Consider the following 22,816-nt stretch of genomic DNA (forward strand, 5'->3'; position numbering starts at 1 on the left):
ACTCTTTTACCCATCAGCCTTGTTTAAGGCTTTACAGCAACCTCCAGGCCGCCTGGCTTGGGTTTGCAGCGCGGCGCCCTCGTACAGCCCCGCCTTCCCCGCGGCAGCGTCCACGGGGGACCAGAGATTGTGATGCGCGCCCTAGGGGAGGACAGGAGGCTTCCACGGGCCAAGGAGGAGGCCCCGAGAGGTGACCCGGGACCGGGGCGTGGCCCAGGGCGGAAGATTGAAGCCACGACCTCCCGGCCCCGCCCCTCGCGGAGCAGCCCCGCCTCTGCCACGCCCCGCCGGGCAGGCCCACCCCGATAGACGCCGCTCTGCACCAATCGGAGACTGCCTGGCCTCAGACCCGCCTCCTGGTGCCGCCTGCGCAGGCGCCGTAGGCCGAAGCGGAGGGAAGCGCTGAGCCGGCGTGGGCGGGGCGTCCGAGGAGCGCCAGGCCATGCAGGCCCACGTGGTAGGTGCCCCCGGGGAGGGTGCCCCGCCGCGCAGCTGGGTCCTCGCGTCCCCTCACCCCGCCCTCCAGTCCTCTCCCGCTCCGGGGTTCGCAGCCCCGCACCGCCTCTCGGGCTCACCTACGGGGTCTCCGCCCTGAGCAGCCCTTAGGCCCCGCGGGCGAGCGCGGCTGCGCGTGCGGGGGACGCTCGGGATTGGAGCCCGCGGGGCGCGGCCGAGATCTGCAGCTCCGGCTGCGCTTCCTGCTCCCCGTCCCGCGATTGTGGCCTCCTCACCGACCTTCCTCGTTCTGATTTTGAAGCTTCTGGGCTCGGAGCTCAGGCAGTTCCCCGTTCGCCCTCACCTGGTCGTGGGGTGGACGGACGGCGCACCTGCCTCGCTCTCGCCCGCCTGCCCCGCGCTCCTTCCCCGCGCCGGCACGCCTGCCTCGCTCCCGCCTAGCTCCCGCGCACCTGCCCCCGCACCTCACACACCTGGTCTGCGCACCTGCTCATCTGCCTCGCTCCTACGCACCTGCCTTGCCCCTGCACACCTGCCCCGCCCCCGCACACCTGCCTCGCCCCCGCGCACCTGCCCCGCGTATCTGCCTCGCTCCCGCACCCCACACACCTGGTCTGCACACCCGTCCTGCACCCCTCACACCTGGTCCGCAGACCTGCCCCACACCCTGTACACTGTCCGCACCCGCACACCTCCCCGTGCCCCACACCTCTCCGTGTGCCCCCACACAACCCCGCACCCCACACATCTGCCGTCACACATTCCTGGCACACTTGCCCATGCCCCACGCACCCGCCTTGTGCCTGCACACCTGCTTCACACACCTGCTCTGCGTCCTGCATACATGCCCGTGCCCCATACCTGCCCGTGCACCTACCCTGCACATCCCACACACCTACCTGCACACCTGCTCCGTGCCCACACACCTCCCTGTGTGCCCAGCACACTTACCCCAAACACGTGCCCTGAAAACCTGCCCACAAGCCCCGAACACCTTCCCCGTGCTCCAGCAGAGGCCGGAGCAAAGGCCCTCAGGGTTCAGACCCAGCCAATAGGCCGATGCAGTGAACAACCACAGGGGTGTAGGATTAGGAGTCGCCCAAAGGCTCAGCGTGTTTTCTGGTTTTTGGTTTTTTCTGTTTGTTTTTTCCAGCCTTTTTTCTTTTTTATTCCAGTCTTACTAAAATTGGGGACAGGTGAATCAAGGTCTATCTTTGACAGAAACATTATGTTTTGTAGATCTTGAGAAAAATTATTTCCTTCTTTTCCTTTAAGTAAATCCAAACTAAGGTAAATTTGTAAATAAATTAGGGAACTCGTTTTATTTTATTTTTATTTTTATTTTTTGAAATGGAGTTTCACACTCGTTGCCCAGGCTGGAGTGCAATGGCGTGATCTCAGCTCACCGAAACCTCCGCCTCCCGGGTTCAAGCGTTTCTCCTGCCTCAGCATCCCAAGTAGCTGGGATTACAGGCATGCACCACCACACCAGGGTAATTTTGTATTTTTAGTAGAGATGGGGTTTCTCCATGTTGGTCAGGCTGGTCTTGAACTCCCGACTTCAGATGATCTGCCCGCCTCGGCCTCCCAAAGTGCTGGGATTACAGGCGTGAGCTACCGCGCCCGGCCAAAACTCGTTTTATTCTTACAAATCTAAGTCCAGGAAGGGATAGAGTGAGGTTTCATTTGTAAAGAACTTGACTAAATTGTGTTTTCAACACAATTTCAACTTTTCTTTTTTGGATATAAATTAAGGGTGAGGACAGACTAATCTCTGAGTATCGCTCCGTATCACTTAATATTATAATGTATAAAATTAAGACTTAACTCCTGTTATCAATTGTTTTGTTGGCATTGAGTTTCACTGGTTTTACTCCATCCCACTTTAGAAATTTTTGTGTTGGGCTTCATGAGAAAAGGACAATGCTAGTGCCAAGCCAGCCCGAAACGAAGTGTAGGACAAAGGAATCCAGAGATGGACGTCAGGCCTCCCGTTTGCTCAGCTGGGTTCTTTGAACACGTCCTGCCCGATACTTTGTTAAAACATTGTTTTTTTTTTATGGGCGAGGGGTTACTTAAAGGGGTTACTTTGTTGCAGGTTTTCTAACATGGTTTGCTGAAGTGCTTATTCCACCTAGAAAATGACCAACCAGCGCGTGTAGTCCCAGCTACTCGGGAGGCTGAGGCAGGAGAATGGCATGAACCCAGGAGGAAGAGCTTGCAGTGAGCCGAGATCGCGCCACTGCACTCCAGCCTGGGCGACAGAGCCAGACTCCGTCTCAAAAAAAAAAAAAAAAAAAAAAAAAAACAGTTATTTTCATGAGTGAGTTGGAAGATACCCAGATACTTGTTTCAATCAAAATGATGTTTCTGATCAGTGATTGGAAAACTCATGATTTACCATTGAATTGGGAACAATTTGATGCCTTTCAGTTTTTTTGTTTGTTTGTTTTTGTTTTGTTTTGTTTTGTTTTGTTTTTTTGAGACGGAGTCTCGCTCTGTCGCCCAGGCTGGAGTGCAGTGGCGTGATCTCGGCTCACTGCAAGCTCTGCCTCCTGGGTTCATGCCATTCTCCTGCCTCAGCCTCCCGAGTAGCTGGGACTACAGGTGCCTGCCACCACGCCCAGCTAATTTTTTGTATTTTTAGTAGAGACGGGGTTTCACCATGTTAGCCAGGATGGTCTCGATCTCCTGACCTCGTGATCCGCCCGACTCGGCCTCCCAAAGTCCTTTCATTTTTTTTTTTCGCTTTCAGAATCATATAGAAGGCAGTTCAGGGAAAGCTAAGGCATAAAGAATCTTATGAGCTTGTTAAGAGCCTGGAGTAAAGGAGTGGACACCTTTTGTTTGTCACGGCATATGTGCAGGTGGTGAAGGGGAGATTTTGTTTGTCACGGCATATGTGCAGGTGGTGAAGGGGAGGTAAATTAGAGCCACGGAAAGGGAACTAAGTTTTCACACTTCTATTAATCCATTTCTTTTGAATTCCAGTCTATTATCCTCCCAGTCCACAACGCTGAACCGTGGCTGGACGAATGTTTGAGGTCTGTTTTGCAACAGGACTTTGAAGGCACCATGGAGCTGTCTGTTTTCAATGATGCCAGTAAGGTTTGTATGAACTTCCTGTCGGGTGACGTAGCCCCAGTGTAAGCAACGGTTGACTGTTCGGAGGGAAGTTTCCTGACCTGCCAGCGTTCTGCTTTCAGGACAAGTCTGGGGCTATCATTGAAAAATGGAGAGTGAAGCTGGAAGATTCCGCTGTCCACGTGATCATTGGGGGGCACGATTCTCCTTCTCCCCGAGGCGGTAAGTAAACATGCTTAGTTTATTAAACTATAATTCGTGGTTTCTTATCAACTTACATACTGATGCAGTTTCATGTTCAAATACTGACAAAAAGTATCCTGGTGGTAATTGGGTCTGCCACTTATTAAGAACCTAGTAGAGGCCGGGTGCGGTGGCTCACACCTGTAATCCCGGCACCATGGGAGGCCAAGGCAGGCGGATCACTTGAGGTCAGGAGTTCAAGACCAGCGTGGCCAACATGGTGAAACCCCATCTTTACCAAAAAATACAAAAATTAGCCGGGCGTAGTGGCACACGCCTGTAATCCCAGCTACTTGGGAGGCTGAAGCATGAGAATTGCTTGAACCCAGGAGGCAGAGGTTGCAGTGAACCAAGATCACGCCACTGCACTCCAGCCTGGGTGACAGAGCAAGACTCCATCTCAAAAAAGAGAGAGAGAGATAGAAAGAGAGAGGAAGGAAGGAAAGAAGGAAGGAAGGAGAGGGAGAGAAAATGAAAGAGAAAAGAAAGAAAGAAAGAAAAGAACCTAGTAGACCTAAAATTTCTTATTCTTTGATAGGATTTATTATAGACCTAAATTTCTTATTCTTTGATAGGATTTATTATAGACCTAAGTTTCTTATTCTTTGGTAGGATTTATTACTATGATCTGAATGTCTGTGTCCACCCCCAGATTCATATTTGAAACCCCCAGGGTGATAGTATTAGGATGACATTAGGTGGGGACTTTGGGAGGTGATTAGGACATGAGGGTGGGGCCTCACCAATGAGATTAGTGCCCGTATAAAAGAGGCCGCACAGAGCTCCCTCACCCCTCCTGCTCTGTAAGAACACAGGGAGAAGACACCTCTGTGCGCCAGGAAGGGGCCCTCACCAGCCACCGAATCTGCTGGAGCGTGCCTCTTGGATTTCCCAGCCTCCAGAACTGTGAGAAACCCCTTCTGCCACCCAGTCTGGGGTATTCTGCGGTGGCATGCAGGCTCTTCCGTCCCTAGCAACCACTCGTCTGCTTTCTGTCTCTGTATATTTGCCTGCTCTGGACATTTTGTATGAATGGAGCCAGGTTCTACATGCCCTTTTGTAGCCGGCTTCATTTAGCCTAACGTTTTAACGTTCCTCTGTGCTGTGGCGTGTGTCCGTGCTCCATTCCTTTCTCTGGGAGGATGATATGCAGTTGTACATAAGTACCATGTTTTGTGTGTCCGTTTGTCAGGCAGTGGACATTTGAGTTGTTCTACCCCTTGCTACTGTGAATGGTGACAGTCTGAACATTTGGGTACAGTTGTTTGAACACTGGTTTTCAAATCCTTTGGGTACATTCCTTGGTGTAGAATTTCTGGCTCATGTTGTAATTCTGTGTTTAACATACCGAGGAGATGCCAGACTTTCCCACAGTGGATGCATTTTACATTCCTACCGGCAATGCATGAATGTTCCAATTTCTACATATCCTCATCAACACTTGTTATTTTCTGTTTTTTAAATTATAGCCATGCTAGTGGGTGTGAAGTGGTGTCTCATTGTGGTTTCAATCTGAATGTCCTTGTTGACTAAAGATGTTGTGCCTCTTTTCATGTGCTTCTTGGCCATTTATATATCTTCCTTGGGCCAGGCATGGTGACTCACACCTGTAATCCCGGCACTTTGGGAGGCCGAGACGGGTGGATCACCTGAGGTCAGGAGTTTGAGACCAGCCTGGCCAACATGGTGAAACCCCATCTCTACTAAAAATATCATACACACACACAAAAAAAATTTAGCCAGGTGTGGTGGCAGGCGCCTGTAATCTCAGCCACTTGGGAGGCTGAGGCAGGAGAATTGCTTGAACCTGGGAGGCAGAGGTTGCAGTGAGCCGAGATGGTGCCACTGTACTTCAGCCTGGGTGACAGAGTGAGACTCCATCTCAAAATAAATAATAAAAAATAAATGGGCCGGGTTTGGTGGTTCGTGCCTGTTATCCCAGCACTTTGGGAGGCCAAGGCGGGTGGGTCACCAGAGGTCAGGAGTTCAAGACCAAGCTGCCCAACATGGTGAAACCCCGTCTCTACTAAAAATACAAAAATTAGCTTGGAGTAGTGGCAGCCGCCTGTAATCCCAGCTACTCAGGAGGCTGAGGCAGGAGAATTGCTTGAACCCGGGAGGCAGAGGTTGCTGTGAGCCGAGATCACGCCATTGGACTCCAGCCTGGCAACAAGAGTGAAACTCCGTCCGAAAAAATAATAAATAAATAAATAAATAAATAAATAAATAAATAAATGTATATCTTCCTTGAAGAAATGTTTATTCAAGTATTTTGGCCATTTTAAAAATTGAGCTGTATGTGTTTTCATTGTTGAATTGTAAGAGCTCCTTATATGTTCTGGATACTAGAGCTTTATTATGTATAATTTGCAATTTTTTTCCCATTCTTTGGGTTGTCTTTTCACCCTCTCAAGAGTGTTCTTTGATGCACCAAAGGCTTATGATTTTGATGAGGACAAAAATCTAATTTATCTATTATTTCTTTTGTGCTTTTGGTGTCATTTCTAAGAAGCCACGGATGAATCAAGGTCATGAAGATTTTATCTGTATGTTTTCTTCAGAATTATCCTTGTAGCTCTTATATTTAGGCCTTTGATCCATTTTGACTTAATTTTTATACATGGTGTGAAGCAAAGGTCCAGCTTCATTCTTTTGTAAGTAGATACTGTTTTTCCAACACCATTTAAAAGACTATTCTTTCTCCACTGAATTGTCTTGGTATTCTTGTGAAAAATCCATTAACCATAAACGTATGGATTCATTCCTGGACTCCAGATTCTATTCTGTCGGTTTATGTGTCCGTCCTTACACCAGTACCTCATTGTTTTGTTTTGATTACTTTAGCTTTGTGATAAGTTTTGTGAATTGTTCTCTTAATTTCATTTGAGATTGCTCATTTCTAGTAGATAAACCACTGATTTTTCTTAGTGTTGACCTTGTATCCTACAATTATTAGCTCTAATAGTTTATCAGCTTTAATAGTTTGTTCTTTGTGGGTTTTTAGGATTTTCTGTATTTAAGATCATATTATCTATGAGTAGAGATAGTTTTACTTCTTCTTTTACAATTTAGATTCTTTCTTTTTCTTTCTTTCTTTTTTTTTTTAATTTGAGACAGAGTCTCACTCTGTCATCCAAGCTGGAGTGCAGTGGCATGGTCTCAGCTCACTGCAAGCTCCGCCTCACGGGTTCAAGCAATTCTCATGCCTCAGCCTCCTGAGCAGCTGGGACTACAGGCATGCGCCACCACAACCGGCTAATTTTTTTGTATTTCTAGTAGAGATGGGGTTTCACCATGTTGGCCAGGCTGGTCTCAAACTCCTGACCTCAGGTGATTCACCCGCCTCGGCCTCCCAAAGTGCTGGGATTACAGGTGTGAGCTGCCACACCCGGCTTTTATCTTTATTAATTGCTCTGGCTAGTGCTTCCAGGGCAGTGCTGAACAGAAGTGGTGAAAGTGGGCATCCTTGCTTAGGTTCTCCTAAGCAATTTTAGGGGAAAAGCTTTCAGTCTTCCACCATCGAATATGATATTAGCTGTAGGTTTTTATAAATGCCGTTTGTTACGCTAAGGAGGTTCCCTTTTAATTCTAGTTTGTTGAATTTTTAAATCATGAAAGGGTGTCGGATTTTGTCAAATGCCTTTTCTACACCAATTTGAGATGATCATATAGTTTTTTTCCCCTTATCTGTTAAGATGGTATGTTACGTTGATTGATATCCTATGGCGAACTGCCCTCGCATTATTGGGATAAATACCACTTGTTCCTGGTGTGTAATCTTTCTAGTATACTGCTGGATTCAATTTGCTAGAATGTTGTTGAAGATTTTTGCATATATATTTGTAAGGGATATTGGCCTATAGGTTCCTATTCCTACGATATCTTTGTGTGGCTTCGGTATCAGAGTAGTACTGGCCTCATAGAATAAGTGTTTCTTCCTCTTCTTTCTTGGAAGAGTTTAGGAAGGGTTGGGGTTAGTAATTCTCTGCGTTTGGTGGAATTCATCAGTGAAGTCACCTGACTCTGGGCTTTTTTGTTGGGAGTTTTGTTTTTTTTTATTACTGAGTCAATCTCTTTATTTGTTATAGGTGTGTTGAGGTTTTTTTATTTCTTCTTGAGTCAATTTTGGTAGTTTGTTTCTAGGAATTTGTCCATTTCCTCTAGGTTATCTAATTTTTTGGCATACGTTGTTCTTCACACTGTCGTGATCCTTTTAGTTTCTGTTAAGTTTGGGAGTCAGGTGCCACTTTCCCTTTTTATTTCAGCATTTTGAGTTGTCTTTCCTTCTTTCTCAGTCTAGCTGCGCTTGTCAATTTTGTTGGCCCTCTTCAAAGAATCAACTTTTTTTGTTGATTTGCTATTGTTTTGTTACTGTTTGTTTATTTTCACTCTAATCTTCACTATTTCCTTCCTTCTGCTAGCTGTGTGTTTAGTTTAGTTTTCTTTTTCTAGCTTCTTAAGGTGTACTTTTAGGTTCTTGATTTTAGACCTCTTTTATGTAGGCATTTATAGGTATAGATTCCTTTCTATGCACTGATTTTTCTACATCCTGAAAGTTTTGGTTTCTTGTGTTTTTGTTTTCGTTTGTCTCTGAGTATATTCTAATGGGCCTTGTGATTTCTTCTTTGACATATTGGTTGCTGAAGAGTATATTGTTTAGCTTTCATTTGTTTATGAATTTTTCAGTTTTACTTCTGTTATTTATTTCTAGTTTCATTTCACTGTGGTCAGAGAAGAGACTTCATATAATTTCAATCTTTAAAAAAATGTTTAAGGCACGTTTTATGGCTGGACGTGTCATCTGTCATGGAGAATGCACCGTGTGCACCTGAGAATGTGTGTTCTGCTGCTGTCGAGTGGAGTATTCTGTATACTTTCGTTTAGTTGGTTTATAGTGTTGTTCAAGTTCTCTGTTTATTATCTTCTGTCTAGATGTTCTCTCCATTATTGAAAGTAGAATGTTGAATCTCCGACTGTTACGGTAGAACTGTTTCTCCCTCCAATTCAGTCAATCTTTGCCTTAATTTTGTGACCCTCTTGTTAGATGTGTACAGTTTTATACTTGTTATATCTTCTTGATCAATTGACTCTTTTATCAACATATAGTCTTTCTTTGTCTTTTCTAATAATTTTTGAGTTGAAGTCTATTTTGTCTGATATTTGTACAGCCACGCCAGCACTCTTTGATTACTAGTTGTGTGGAATATCTCTTTCCCTTGTTTCACTTTCAGCCTACTTGTGCCTTTGGATCTGAAGTGAATTCCTCATATAGACAGCATTTAGATGGATCATAATTTTCAAGATTGATTCTGCCAGTTTTTGCCTTTTAATTGGAGAATTTACTCCATTTACATTTAAAGTGATTACTGACAAGGAAGGACTTTTGCCACTTTGCTATTTGCTTTCTATATGTCTGTCTTTTTTATTCCTCAATCCTGCATTACTACCTTCTTTTCTGTTTAATTGCTTATTTCCGATGTGCCATTTTGATTCCCTTCTCATTTCCTTTTCTGTATATTTCTAAATGATCGTCTTAGTGGTTACTGTGAGGATTACAGTGAACATCTTAAATTTATAACAATGTAGTTTGAATTAACACTTAGCTTCAATCATGTAACATTAACATAAATTCATAAATTATTTTCATGAACGTAGATTTATAATTGTTTCCTGGTGTGTGTGTGGCGGTAGGGAATAGGAGTTCACTCCGTCACCCAGGCTGGAGCACAGTGGCATGATCTTGGCTCACTGCAACCTCCACCCAGTGGGTTCAAGCGATTCTTGTGCCTCAGCCCCCCAGGTAGCTAGGAATACAGGTGCCTGCCAGCATGCCTGGGTAAGTTTTGTATTTTTGGTAGAGAGGGGATTTTGCCCTGTTGCCAAGGCTGGTCTCGAATTCCTGGACTCAAGTGATCCACCCACCTTGGCCTCCCAAAGTGCTGGGATTATAGGCATGAGCCACAGCACCTGGCTTGTTTTCTGTATTTGTTTTAAAAGCATATAGGAAAAAATACAAACCAAAATAATACTATCTTTTATATTTACCTGAACAGTAAACTTTATCCCTGTTCTTCATTTCTTCTTTGTCTATGAGTTCCTGTTTGGTGCTCTTTCATTTCAGCCCTTAATGAACTCCCTCAGTTTTTGTTTATCTTAGAATGTCTTAATTGCTTGTTCATTTTTGAAAGATGGCTTTGCTGGATATAGGATTCATAATTGACAGTGTTTTTCTTTGAGCACTATGAATACAGATGGTCCCCAATTTATGATAGTTCAACTTACCATTTTTCAACTTTGTGATGGTGCAAAGCAATACAAATTCAGTAGAAACTGTGGTTCTGTCACAATGCCAGGCAGTGGCTGTGAGTCACAGCTCCCAGTCCCCCACGCATTTTTGACTTACGATGTTTTAAACGTACAGTGGGTTTACCTAGACACAGGCTCACCGTAAGTTGAGGGGCATCTGTGTGTTCCCCCATTGCCTGTGGCCTTCATTGTTTCTGATAAGAAGTAAGCAGTTAATCTTACTGAGGCTCTCTTGTAAGTGACAAGTGATTTTCTCTTGTCACTTTCAATATTTTGTCCTTATCTTTGGCTTTCAGCATTTTTACTATGATGTGTTTAGCTGCAAATCTTTTGTGTTTATCCTACATGGAGTTTGTTGAGTTTCCTGGATGTGTAGATGAATGTTTTTCAATAATTTGAGAATTTTTCAGCCATTATTTTTTCAAACTTTTTTTTCTGTTTATTTCTCTTGCCTTTCCATGTGGTACTTGCATTGTGCATATGTTGGTACAGTTACTGGTATTTCAGCTTTCTCTGAGATGCTTTTCACTTTCTTCATTCTTCTTTCACTCCATTTTCAGATTCAGACTTACCCATCTATCTCTGTGTTTGCTAATTTTTCTTCTGCATATTTAAATATACTCTTGAGCTCCTCCAGTAAAATTTTAGTAATTTAAGAATTTTTCAGCCATTGTTTTTTCAAACTTTTGTTCTGTTTATTTCTCTTGCTCAAGGATATTTTTATGCTCCATGGACAGTTTGGCTGGGTATAGAATTCTAGGTGCAAAATCATTTTTCTTTGACTTTTAAAGGGATTGTCTCATTATATTCTAGTGTCCATGTTTCTAATAAGAAATCTTACACCAGTCTGACTCTTGTTATTTTAAAGGTATTGTTTCTCAAAGTATTTAAGATTTTTCTTTTTGTGCTTTTGAATTTTGAAATTTCATGATGCTGGGTCAAGGTGTGCCGAGGTTTCTTCATTCACCCTCTGTTTTTATGTTGAATGATTAGCTTGTGTTCTTAGCTTTGATTGTAATAGATCAGGGTCCTTTTAGTTTGACTTTAAAGTTTTCATATAAGACTTGAAAAAAATATGCCTGCCTGTAATGCGTGGGGCTGAAAAAGTTGAGGTCGGCAGATGATATATTTTTAGTTGGTGGACAGGTTCCTACAGATTTTAGGAGTCACAGCTTCTCTAAAATAATGGTCATCAACTTTGCTGCATGTTACAATCACCAGTGAGTTTTATAAAACCAGTGCCTGAGTCTCACCCTAAGATATTCTCATGTAATTGGTCTGGGGTGCAGCGTGGGCATTGGGATTTTAAAAGCTTTCCAGAAGATTCTGAGACACATCCAGGATCAGGAGCCACTGCTTTAGAACATGCTCAGGAATGGGTGGCATCACCCCACTTTCTAGTGGACTTGGTCCTGAGGGAGTCTTACAGCTACAACGTATTTCAGGGGCGAGCAGCTGAGGGTTTAGGGTCCCTCTAGAATGTCCCCATGTGAGAGCCTGGGGAGTTAAGTCCTCTGTTGGGTCCTGTTCAGATCTGTGAGACTCACAAAATCACAGACTCACCCACGGGGTGTCAGTGGACAGGAGCAGCTCCCGGCCCCGGCTCTTCTCCTGCAGTGCCGTGGGGCTCAGAAGATGCAGGAGTAAAGTAGACTCGGGTGTGGGACCAGGCTGGTGGGGTCGGCTCCACGGCCAGCTCGCTCTGCCTCCGTTTCCTTACTTGTGAACAGGCCGTGGTGGTCAGTACCCGTCTTGGAGTGCTGTGAGGTGTGAAATGAGCTAATCCGCAGTGTGTCTAGAACAGGTGCGGGCGGCGGGCACTCAACGGCGGGTCTAGAACAGGTGCGGGCGGCGGGCGCTCAGCAGAGTGTCTAGAACAGGTGTGGGCGGGCGCTCAGCAGCGTGTCTAGAATAGGTGCGGGCGGCAGGCACTCAGGAGGTGTTGGCAGCTGTCTGTCATCATCATTGCTGTCATCATCGTCGTCTTGTGTATTTGAAAGATGTTTTTTCCCAAGTTGTATCTTGTTTTCATTATCTTTCATTGGTTTGAAATAGAAAACTCTTTATAAATTGATTATTGTAGAATGTTGGTTTCAACTTGCTTCTGAAATGTGTGTAAACAAATTGGGTTTTGAAACTACTATAAACATCCTTTAATATTCTTTTTTTTTTTTTTTTTTTTTTTTTGAGACAGAGTCTCACTCTGTTGCCCAGGCTGGAGTGCAGTGGCGTGATCTCGGCTCACTGCAAGCTCCACCTCCCGGGTTCTCGCCATTCTCCTGCCCCAGCCTCCCAAGTAGTTGGGACTACAGGCACCCGCCACCATGCCTGGCTAATTTTTTTGTATTTTTAGTAGAGACAGGGTTTCACCACGTTAGCCAGGATGGTCTTGATCTCTTGACTTCGCGATCTGCCTGCCTCGGCCTCCCAAAATGCTGGGATTACAGGTGTGAACCACCATGCCTGGCCTAATATTCTTTTAAGTTAAAGAATATTAGAGAGTGTTTTGCATCTTTTATAGTTGGATGAAAACAAATTTAAAGTATTTTGGTGACTGTTGTGACACTCCTTGTCTAAAAACATTCATCCATTTTGAAAACATTTTGCTTTTCATAAAATACTTTTTATAGATTAGCTCTAACTTGAGGCACATCCCATTTGTATGAATTCTGTCAATAATAAAAACAATCCGTTGTAAAGTTCTGAAGGACCAAGGTGAAGGGCTGAAACGAGCCGTCCTGCTGCTTGTCTGAAGTGTGGGTAAGGAGACCTCGTGGGGACCCTATTCTACACTTTAATAAAATATGGTTGGTTTGGTTATAGCTGAAAGGGACGTATTTTCCTGTAATAATATTTTTTCTTAAATAGGGAGAGTTATATTGACTATTAGATAACGTAGATCCAAAGTGTCTCTTTTCAGAAGTGCTGGGTATTTGAAATGGGCTGATTCACTTATTATGATTTGTGCACTAACGGAGCCCCACTTTCCTAATAATGTCGCCACTTGCTAAAACCAAAATGAAGTACAACCCCCCTCTTCTCTCCGGGAGGCAGGAATGTTAATATCTCACGGCCGTGTGAGTTCTTCCTCTGAGACCATGGCAACCAGATCCCCTCACAAAGGGACTGGTCTCCCCAAACAGGAGCCCCACACAAACATTTGACTTTCTTCAAGGCAATAATATTAAAGCAAATTCCTTGTCTTTGCCAAACACAGGATTCATTGTGAGAAACTTCCAGCTTCCTTAGTGAGATAAGTCTTCCTTCGTTACCCAGGCTCACGGATACCCTTCTCTCTTGAAACCTGACGCTAACAAGCCACGTTGTGAGCAGAGCCCCTGGTGACTGCGGTGTGCCTGTGGAAGGCCCCTTCCGGCCCTGCGTTCTCACAGGTGCCTCTGCCTGTGTTTCTCGTGAGGAGCTTCAGGGCACTCACCTTGCTCTGCAGCGATGATGGAGGCTTGGCTGCAGCAGCCCTGGAGACACGGCCCACCGTCCCTCCCAGGGCAGAACAGGCACTAACCTCCCCGGGTGCATTTCTTCCCTGTGCCTGTTTATGCCCCTGGCTTTTTGACATCTGGGATCCTCTGGCTAACTGGGTTGAGCTGGCTAAATTTTAGGGATTAATGCTAGAAATTAAACTGCTACCTGGTATGAAGAGGGGCACCGCGCCAGGTTGGAGAATGCAGAGAGGGTGGGAAACTGTGCGTCTCGCTTCTGTGAGGCCGTGCGGTCCCAGTGGTGCCGTGAGCTTGCTCGATGACCCCCCGGAACAGGGCAGCCCCCGTGGGGTGGGAGCCCTGCCTTCCCCTCCTTGTAGTGGAGATGGGAGAGTGCCACGGGTGTGGCCGAAATGCACACTTGGCCACTGTCCCTCCGACCGACAACTTTCTGCAGCTTGTCTTGATTTGGATACCAGAGAGATCTATTGCTTAATTCTGCACACGTCTGTTTTGCTTTGTGTGACTTTCCTGGGTGCCATCATGTCTGTAACTGTCCGGTGTTGCCAGCCTCTTTTCTAGGGAAAGTGGGTACCTTACCCCTTGGAGCCTCCTCAGCACCCTCATTTTGGGCTAAATGCCGCCTCTGATCCACCCTGCCATCGGCATCCAAGCTGAGCTTGCCACGCATCAATTTCTGCTTGTTACTCCTTGTTCAGAAGCCTTCCTTGGCTACCCCCGCTGGCAGGGGGAAGTTGAGCCTTCTTAGCCCAACACACAGTTCCCACGAAGCTGCCCAGTGCCTGCTTTCCCAAACAGGCTGCCCCAAATAATGAGGTCTGCCCAGACTGCCCACCGCCCGCAGGCGGCACCCAGGATGGTGGTCTGCCCTGGGCTGCCTTGCTTCTGCTGGTTTACATTCTTGACAGCCTCAGGCTCTTGCCTAGCTCCCCAACAGGGACCCTTTAAGCCTCCCTAGCCCCGTTTTCAATCCCGTTCATTTGGCATTTAACCATAGGTCATCGTTCAGCTCTTTTTCCAGCTCAGTTGTGATGTCTTGAAGACAGAGATTTTTTGAAACTCCTCTTAAAATATAATATCCACACAGAAAAGTGCACATCACAGTCTTACTGCTGGATGAAGGTTTGCAAGCCGCACACACCATGTAACCGGCACCCTGAGGAAGAACAGAAGATCACAGCCCCCAGAAGCCCCCTTGGGCCCCTCTGGTCACCCCCTTCCCCAAGGGCAGCTGCTTTCCTAGTTTCTCACAGCACAGAAGAGTTTCGGCTGCCCTCGTGCTTCGGGCCAGTGCCCCCACCCAGCAGCTGCTCCCTTCTTTGCCTAGCAGCCTGGGAGAGGCACCCACACTGTGTGTACAGCCCTGGAGGGTGCCTTCTTGTCATGTATGTTTCCAGCTTTTCCGTTCTGCGCTTGGATAGTTCGCAGTTTTGAGCTCTGATGATAGTGCTGCTCTTGATGGCCATGCAGATTAAGTTTTGCTGGGTTTACGCCGCACAGTATCAGTTATGATCAGAGCTGGGTCATGGGATGTGCACCCACTCTGGTGTTGTAGATGCTGGCAGCACATTCAGCTCATCACAGAGATGCACGCCAAGATGATCACCCACTAAGCGTCCAGCCCAGTGACCTCCACCAGCCCATCACACACATGCAAACCGCCCTCCAAGCGTCTACCTCAGTGACCTCCCCAAGCCCATCACACATGTGCCAGCCCCCAACTTCCCTCTTGTGACCGGATCCTGACTTTCATCAGAGTAGACTTTACAGACTTCCTTCCACAGATATTTTAATTTTGTTTAAAAAATACTCCCAGGACTTAGCTTAGTGCTGACTCAGTAAAGGTCCATCTCATTTGTTTTTCCTTCAGTGAGTATCCGACTTTAATGAAGTGCCCGGTGGACTCTGTGTTTTATCCTTTTCTCGTTATGCCACCTACCAAACTTGGAATATTGTCTCTCTCTGACTTTCCTTTCATTCCTTTGAAAGCTGACCCACATTTTTGGTGGCAGTGCAAAATGTTCCTAGCTTTTTTTTTTTTTTTTGAGACGGAGTCTCGCTCTGTCGCCCAGGCTGGAGTGCAGTGGCGCAATCTCGGCTCACTGCAAGCTCCGCCTCCCAGGTTCACGCCATTCTTCTGCCTCAGCCTCTCCGAGTAGCTGGGACTACAGGCGCCCACCACCACGCCTGGCTAATTTTTTGTATTTTTAGTAGAGACGGGGTTTCACCGTGGTCTCGATCTCCTGATCTCGTGATCCGCCCGCCTCGGCCTCCCAAAGTGCTGGGATTACAAGCGTGAGGCACTGCACCCGGCCCCTCCTAGCTTTCTTTCTTTTTTTTTTTTTTTTTTTTTTTTGAGACAGAGTCTGGCTGTCGCCCAGGCTGGAGTGCAGTGGTGCGATCTCGGCTCACTGCAGGCTCCGCCCCCCGGGGTTCACGCCATTCTCTTGCCTCAGCCTCCCGAGTAGCTGGGACTACAGGCACCCGCCACCTCGCCCGGCTAATTTTTTGTATTTTTAGTAGAGACGGGGTTTTACTGTGTTAGCCAGGATGGTCTCGATCTCCTGACCTCGTGATCCGCCCGCCTCGGCCTCCCAAAGTGCTGGGATTACAGGCGTGAGCCACCGTGCCCGGCCCCTCCTAGCTTTCTTATAGAACATTGTATATTGGCCGGGTGCGGTGGCTCACACCTGTAATCCCAGCACTTCAGGAGGCTGAGGTGGGCGGATCACCTGAGGTTGGGAGTTCGAGACCAGCCTGACCAACATGGAGAAATCCCAAATACAAAATTAGCCAGGTGTGGTGGTGGGTGCCTGTAATCCCAGCTACTCGGGAGGCTGAGGCAGGAGAATCGCTTGGACCTGGGAGGCGGAGGTTGCAGTGAGCCGAAATCACGCCACTGCACTCCAGCCTGGGCAACAAGAGGGAAACTCCCTCCCAAAAAAAAATGTGTATATATATTGTATACTAAGCTCTCTGAAAGAGAAGGCTGCTGGAAACTGAATTATAATAGAGTTTTGCTCTTGTTTGTTCCACAGTCGGATACTCTAAAAATCAAGCAGTTGCCCAGAGCTCAGGGTCTTACCTTTGCTTTTTGGATTCGGTAAGTAACTTTCTTTTGTTTATAATGTATAAATGTGTACATGTTGGTTGAATAATTAAATGATCTTACATTTTACTGCAGTTCTTGAAAATCATTTTTCTTTTTTTTTTTTTTTTTTTTTTGAGAAGGAGTCTCGCTCTTTCACCCAGGCTGGAGTGCAATGGCGCGATCTCGGCTCACTGCAGGCTCCGCCCCCCGGGGTTCATGCCATTCTCCTGCCTCAGCCTCCCGCGTAGCTGGGACTACAGGTGCCCGCCACCTCGCCCGGCTAATTGTTTGTATTTTTAGTAGAGACGGGATTTCACCGTGTTAGCCAGGATGGTCTCGATCTCCTGACCTCGTGATCTGCCCGTCTTGGCCTCCCAAAGTGCTGGGATTACAGGCGTGAGCCACCGCGCCCGGCCGAAAATCATTTTTCTAATGGTTGTTAGACTAATAATGTATTAATCCGTTCACATGCTACTGATGAGGACATAGCCGAGACTGGGTAGTTTATAAAGAAAAAGAAGTTTAATAGACTCACAGTTCCATGTGGCTGGGCAGGCCTCACAGTCGTGCATGTCTGACGTGGTGGCCGATGAGAGAGGCAGCTTGTGCAGGGAAACTCCTCCTTTGAAGTCCATCAGCTCTCCTGAGACTCACCTACTATCACTAGAACAGAAAGACCCACCCCCGTGATTCAGCAGCCTCCCACCAGGGCCCTCCCACGACACGTGGGAATTGTGGGAGCTACAGTTCAAGATGAGATTTGGGTGGGGACACAGCCCAACCTTATTAATAGTTATTAATTCAAGATGAGATTTGAGTGGGGACACAGCCCAACCTTATTAATAGTTATTAATTCAAGATGAGATTTGGGTGGGGACACAGCCCAACCTTATTAATAGTTATTAATTCAAGATGAGATTTGGGTGGGGACACAGCCCAACCTTATCAAATAGTTATTAATTCAAGATGAGATTTGGGTGGGGACACAGCCCAACCTTATCAAACAGTTATTCAAGATGAGATTTGGGTGGGGACACAGCCCAAACATATCAAATAGTTGTTAGATAACCTTAAAAATTAAGGTCAATAGGTTGTGGCTGTTTAATTGCTGTAGCACTTAATGAGTTAATCATGATAAGTAAGATTATATAAAAATGTAAAATTGCACAGCAGAGAGCAATGTAAGCAAAATGAAGATAAGCTGGAACGAAATCAGAAAATATGGTACTTAAAAGATGAATAACCTTACTGATTTATAAAGGTTGATAAGAAAACACTAAGAAAAGGCCGGGTGCGGTGGCTGACACCTGTAATCCCAGCACTTTGGGAGGCCAAGGCAGATGGATCACCTGAGGTCAGGAGTTTGAGACCAGCCTGGCCAACATGGCAAAACCCCGTCTCTACCAAAAATATGAAGTTAGCCAGGCGTGGTGGCAGGCGCCTGTAATCCCAGCTACTTGGGAGGCTGAGGCAGGAGAATCGCTTGAACCCAGGAGGCGGAGGTTGCAGTGAGCCGAGATTGTGCCATTGCACTCCAGCCTGGGAAACAGAGTGAAACTCTGTCTCAAAAAACAAACAAACAAACAAAACACTAAGAAAAATAGATAAGTAGGCAGAGGACAGGAGCAGACTCTCAGAAGTGGATGTACAAACAACTAATAAACTTTCTAAGAATTTAAGTCATTTGTATTCAAACACAGATTAGTGAGATTCTTTTAAAAACTGAATTAATAACACTTCTAAAAATGTATATAACTTAGGCCTGGCGCAGTGGCTCACGCCTGTAATCCGAGCACTTTGGGAGGCCGAGGCAGGCAGATCACGAGGTCAGGAGATCAAGACCATCCTGGCTAACACGGTGAAACCCTGTCTCTACTAAAAATACTAAAAATTAGCCGGGTGTGGTGGCGGGGACCTGTAGTCGCAGCTACTCAGGAGGTTGAGGCAGGAGAATGGTGTGAACCCGGGAGGCGGAGCTTGCAGTGAGCTGAGATCACACCACTGCACTCCAGCCTGGGTGACAGAGTGAGACTCCGTCTCAAAAAAAAAAAAAAAGTAGATAACTTAGTATTTTGGACAGTCTAAGTTGATGCCGTCTTGACAGTGTAACTTTGCATTTTCTATCAAGAGCCTGAAGAGTGTCCTTCGCTCCTCAGCTTCCTTCTCAGCATCTCTGAGAATGATTTGGATACGAAGAAGGTTGTTGACTATGATGGAAAACAGAAGCGTTAATATGGGACGGGAGGGTCATGGTGGAGAAGCTTCCGGCAGGTCTCCATGGGGGAGTCACTGTGATGTTTATAAAGACTTTTCAATAGCAGGACAAGTGACTGAATAACAGGGAGTTGCTTGTGTAGTCTACACTCGACTACAGATATTTTTAAAATTACTTTAAAATAAACTTTAGAACATTTATCTGTATCTGTCTCTCCCCTGCGGCTGGGGTTCTGGGGCCTCTGTGCATTCCTGGGGTGCTGCTCAGGGTCTCCAGGCCACTCTGGCCCAGAGCTTCTGCCTACACGGGGATTCACGCAGGAGCCGCCCGTTCCTCTCCTCCTGACCCAGCCCTTTTCCTGGATCACCAGAAGCCTCTGCACACGGTCTTGGTACATGTGGAGGTTTGGGAGAGGCGTGCCCGCGCGCAGACGGGGTAAAACTGCATATTCATTGGCCTGGCTCAGGAAGGCGGAACCCCCAGTGCGGCACCAGCTGCTGTGACTCCTGTCCCGCTGCCTGGGTCTCTTTCTTCTCTTCTCTTTTCTTCTTAGACCAAAACGCCTCAGATTTCTCTTGTTTTCTTACACAGAACCTTCATCCCTCTCCCCTGGCCCTTCCCTGGGCTCATGTTTTCACGCTCAGATGGTCCATCCAATGTTTTCCTCGCTAAGACAGTGTCCACCAAGGATGGCTCAACCCACCACATGGAAAATGGTGCTTTTTATTGTCTTTGGGTGACAGGATTAGGGTGTGCTGGGCCTCCAAGTTCGGTCTGGGTTGGAGTCCTGGCCTGGTCTGACCCGTTGTTCAGCCCCCGTGCCTGGCTTAGGAACAGGTCTGCAGATGTTGTGAGGCTGGGCCTGTGGGCACCTTCCCGGGGGCTGGCGGCTCTGTGGAGTTGATGAGGACGAGAGTGAACATCCTTGAAGGACGCTGGGGTTTTGCCCGGCTGACCAGTGTGAACGTCACCTGAAACTCACTCTGGATCCAGAATGTGCAGAGGGCGTTAGAGTGGAACAGATTCGGTTCCTGAACTTTAGGGTTGGCAGCCGAGGACGGTTTAAACAGATCTGCACCTTTTGCTCATGAAGCATCTCCATCCTCCCTGGGGCCCACCCCAACCCGTTGCAGTCAGAGTGGAGCCTCACTGCACACCTGTCCCATGGCCAGGTTCCTAAGGGGCCGAGGGGTGAGTCCTCGCAGAGCCCTGTCTAAACGTGATGCCAGGCCTGCAAGGGACCGGTGGGTGCTTGGGCGGCCGTCGTTGAGTTTACACCCTTCCCCGCTGGAAAACGTGGCGCTGGTCCTGCGAGGGTCCCGTGGGTGCTCGGGCGGCCATCGCTGAGTTTACACCCTTCCCCGCTGGAAAACGTGGCGCTGGTCCTGCGAGGGACCCGTGGGTGCTCGGGCGGCCATCGCTGAGTTTACACCCTTCCCTGCTGGAAAACGTGACCCTGCTCCTGCGAGAGACCTGTGGGTGCTCGGGCGGCCGTCGCTGAGTTTACACCCTTCCCCGCCGGCCTCTGATCGATCAGTGCCTGACGCGGCGTTTCCTCCTGGCAGACACTGCTGTGTTCTCGTCTCGGTTGTTTGTGTTCTTGGAAACTTCAGTAGAATAAAACAAAGTAAACAAGAAGCCTGGCTTTTAAAGAAAATAGCCTCTAAATATCTCGTTCATTATAATGATTCGGGTTCCAGGCCTCTTAGAGATGTTCAAACATAAGGTTTGTGAAAACACCTGCAGAGCAGCTTCACCCAGGGTCTGGTGGTCGTGAGAGCGCTGCTTACTTCTGAGCCGACCAGGTTTTCTTTTCCCTTCACCCTTCAGGGTTCCCAGGGTGGAGAGGTGCTGTCGGAGAGCCGCTGTCTGCCACCCTCCTGTCCCCCGACTCCCGTCTTCGCTGGGGAACCGGCCGCGTGGCTGTCCACGTGCACAGGAAGCCACATGGCCTTCCTGGAACCGCCCCGAGGCCTCTGAACTGGGGCCTCAGGTGAGAGGAGAGGGGCCCACGTGGCTGGGATGAGAAGGGCCAAGGCGGGGCGGGCACTGCAGACGGGGACGGCCCAAAAGCTCTGCCTCCATTCGGCCAGCTCTGTGGCGTTGTCGTGGCTTCGCCGGGGCCGTAAGGAGGGTTACAGACAAGCCTGGCCGTTCTCATCCTCGCTGCCGATCCTTGAACCGAGGGGATGGGGATGTGACTGTAGCTGTGCCCCAGACCCAATGCAGCAGTGCCGTCTAGAACCCTCGCAAGCCGCCAGGCGCTCTGAGCACAGCCTGCAGCACCCAACCCCGTCCCGTGTCAGAGGCCGTTCTCCTTTCCACCTCCGCAGCTGCCCTTGGCCTCCTTCTCTGCTAATCCCTTTCTTTCTTTACTTTCCCACCTGTGGTTTTGCTTCTGCTTTATTTGCGCTCATTCTGCGGTGGTGTCCCTAACCCTTGAGCTGGGTCTTCCTCTCCAGGCTTCTGTTTTCTGACGTAAGATTTTCCTCTTATGGAGAACTTAGCACTGTAGGGGTGTCTGTAAGGTTTGAATATAAAACCCTCGTTATTATTCAGTTATGTTTCCTAGTTTCCATCCTGATTTCTTTTTCTTCTTTTTAAATTTAGATCTCAGGATCTCAGGAGCCCAGAATCAAATTAATCACAACCCTCAGTTCAGGACACATTCAGGCATGGCCTGTTTTATTTGCCTTTGTGATTATAACCGTACCTGTTTTAATGGGTAGCGACTAACTGAGGCCAGTGGTGCAGGCGGTAAAGGAATTTACCAAGACAGTTGTAGGTCAAGAAAGGCAGATTTATTCGAGAAAGCAGGAAGATAGGTTGCAAGAAAGCAACAGGCACATCAGCAAGAGAGGAGCTGACTGGCAGGAGACAGTCTCGCCGGGGGTTTAAAGGTGGTGCTTGTGCTGGAGAGGGCCACGAGCCGTGCTGGTAACACCAAGGTTGCAGGGAGCTAAGCTGCTTTTTTCTCTCAGCCAAGGGTCTGGTGATAAGTTGGGCGGAGGAAGACTGTGAGTTAGGTGAGTTATTTGTGCAGACGCGCTGTGTCCTGGACCGTGACGAAAGTCAGACATACCGCCAATCTGCTTTTTCTTTTTGCTTCCCCTGCTCCCTGCAGCCTGACTTCTTTTCCCTAATTAGGACTCCACACTGGTATTTTTTATTTTCATCGTGTTATGAACACCCATGGACCTGCCACCTGGAACAAGAGCCAGCTTGGTCCTCTCACGTCTCACAGGTGACCATGACGCTTATCCCCTGCCTCCTTCTGCCTGGGTAACCATCAGCCCAAATTGTGCGCTCATCATCCCTTGCTCTCCTTTTAAAATAATTATTTGGTATCTATACAAATCTGAAAAAAAATAATTTAACTTCAGTATTTTTTAACTTTATAAAATGGGTACCACTGTAGTATTTTGGAACTTTTAAACCTTATTATTGCTAAGGTCCATCCGTGTTGCTGCATCTCATTATAGTTTATTCGGGTTTCGAGAATTGAGGTAGAATTTACGTGCAGCGAAGTGCAGGATTTCCATGTGAAGTTTGTGTACAACGTGGATAATCTGTGTTTTGACAGCTCACACGCCTGTGTAACTAACACCCCAGTCAAGGTGCAGAGACTTCTGTCCCTCGGAACGACCTGCACGCTCCCGGCTCCGGTCCCCAAGGCAGCCACTGCCCTGACTTGGAGCCCCAGGGCTTCTGTTGCCAGCTCTTGAGTTTCGTGCATACGTGAAACCGCACGGCTGTGCCCTCGTGTTTCTCTCTCCACTCAGCTGAATGGTCTGCGTTACAGCTTGTGTATTGGTGGTCCCTTACTGTTCCTTTATCCTCGTGTGACTGCACCATGATTGCTTCGATGCTGTAGTTTCCAGCTCGGGTTACTAGAATAAAGGTGCCATTAACATTCTTGTCTGTCTTTCTGTGGATGTACCTTTCCGTTTCTCTTGGGAA

General features: G+C 47.4%; 2 protein-coding genes across 15 annotated transcripts in view; one reads left to right on the top strand and one right to left on the bottom strand.

The window, feature by feature from the left end:
* The first annotated feature begins 374 nt into the window (after positions 1 to 374).
* The window catches only part of B3GNTL1 (UDP-GlcNAc:betaGal beta-1,3-N-acetylglucosaminyltransferase like 1), a 104,848-nt gene continuing 82,406 nt past the window's right edge, over positions 375 to 22,816 (top strand). For 7 of the 14 annotated variants that reach the window (XM_063617158.1, XM_063617160.1, XM_063617164.1 and 4 more), the window contains exons 1-4: positions 375 to 457; positions 3,448 to 3,564; positions 3,663 to 3,762; positions 4,592 to 4,689. In XM_063617158.1, coding sequence (XP_063473228.1) covers positions 443 to 457; positions 3,448 to 3,564; positions 3,663 to 3,762; positions 4,592 to 4,689 — 330 coding nt within the window. In that variant the 5' untranslated portion in view covers positions 375 to 442. Of the gene's footprint in view, positions 458 to 3,447; positions 3,565 to 3,662; positions 3,763 to 4,591; positions 4,690 to 16,588; positions 16,654 to 20,756; positions 20,850 to 22,816 lie in introns of those variants that run through there. The other 7 variants (XM_063617159.1, XM_063617161.1, XM_063617167.1 and 4 more) reach the window with 5 other exon arrangements.
* The window catches only part of LOC134732400 (uncharacterized), a 132,893-nt gene continuing 110,896 nt past the window's right edge, over positions 820 to 22,816 (bottom strand). The window contains exon 2 of the mRNA XM_063617171.1: positions 820 to 831. The gene's annotated coding sequence lies outside the window, so the exon portion shown is untranslated. The remainder of the gene's footprint in view (positions 832 to 22,816) is intronic.

This window comes from Symphalangus syndactylus, chromosome 14 (genome assembly GCF_028878055.3).
Source record: "Symphalangus syndactylus isolate Jambi chromosome 14, NHGRI_mSymSyn1-v2.1_pri, whole genome shotgun sequence".
In the NCBI taxonomy this organism is placed as follows: domain Eukaryota; kingdom Metazoa; phylum Chordata; class Mammalia; order Primates; family Hylobatidae; genus Symphalangus; species Symphalangus syndactylus.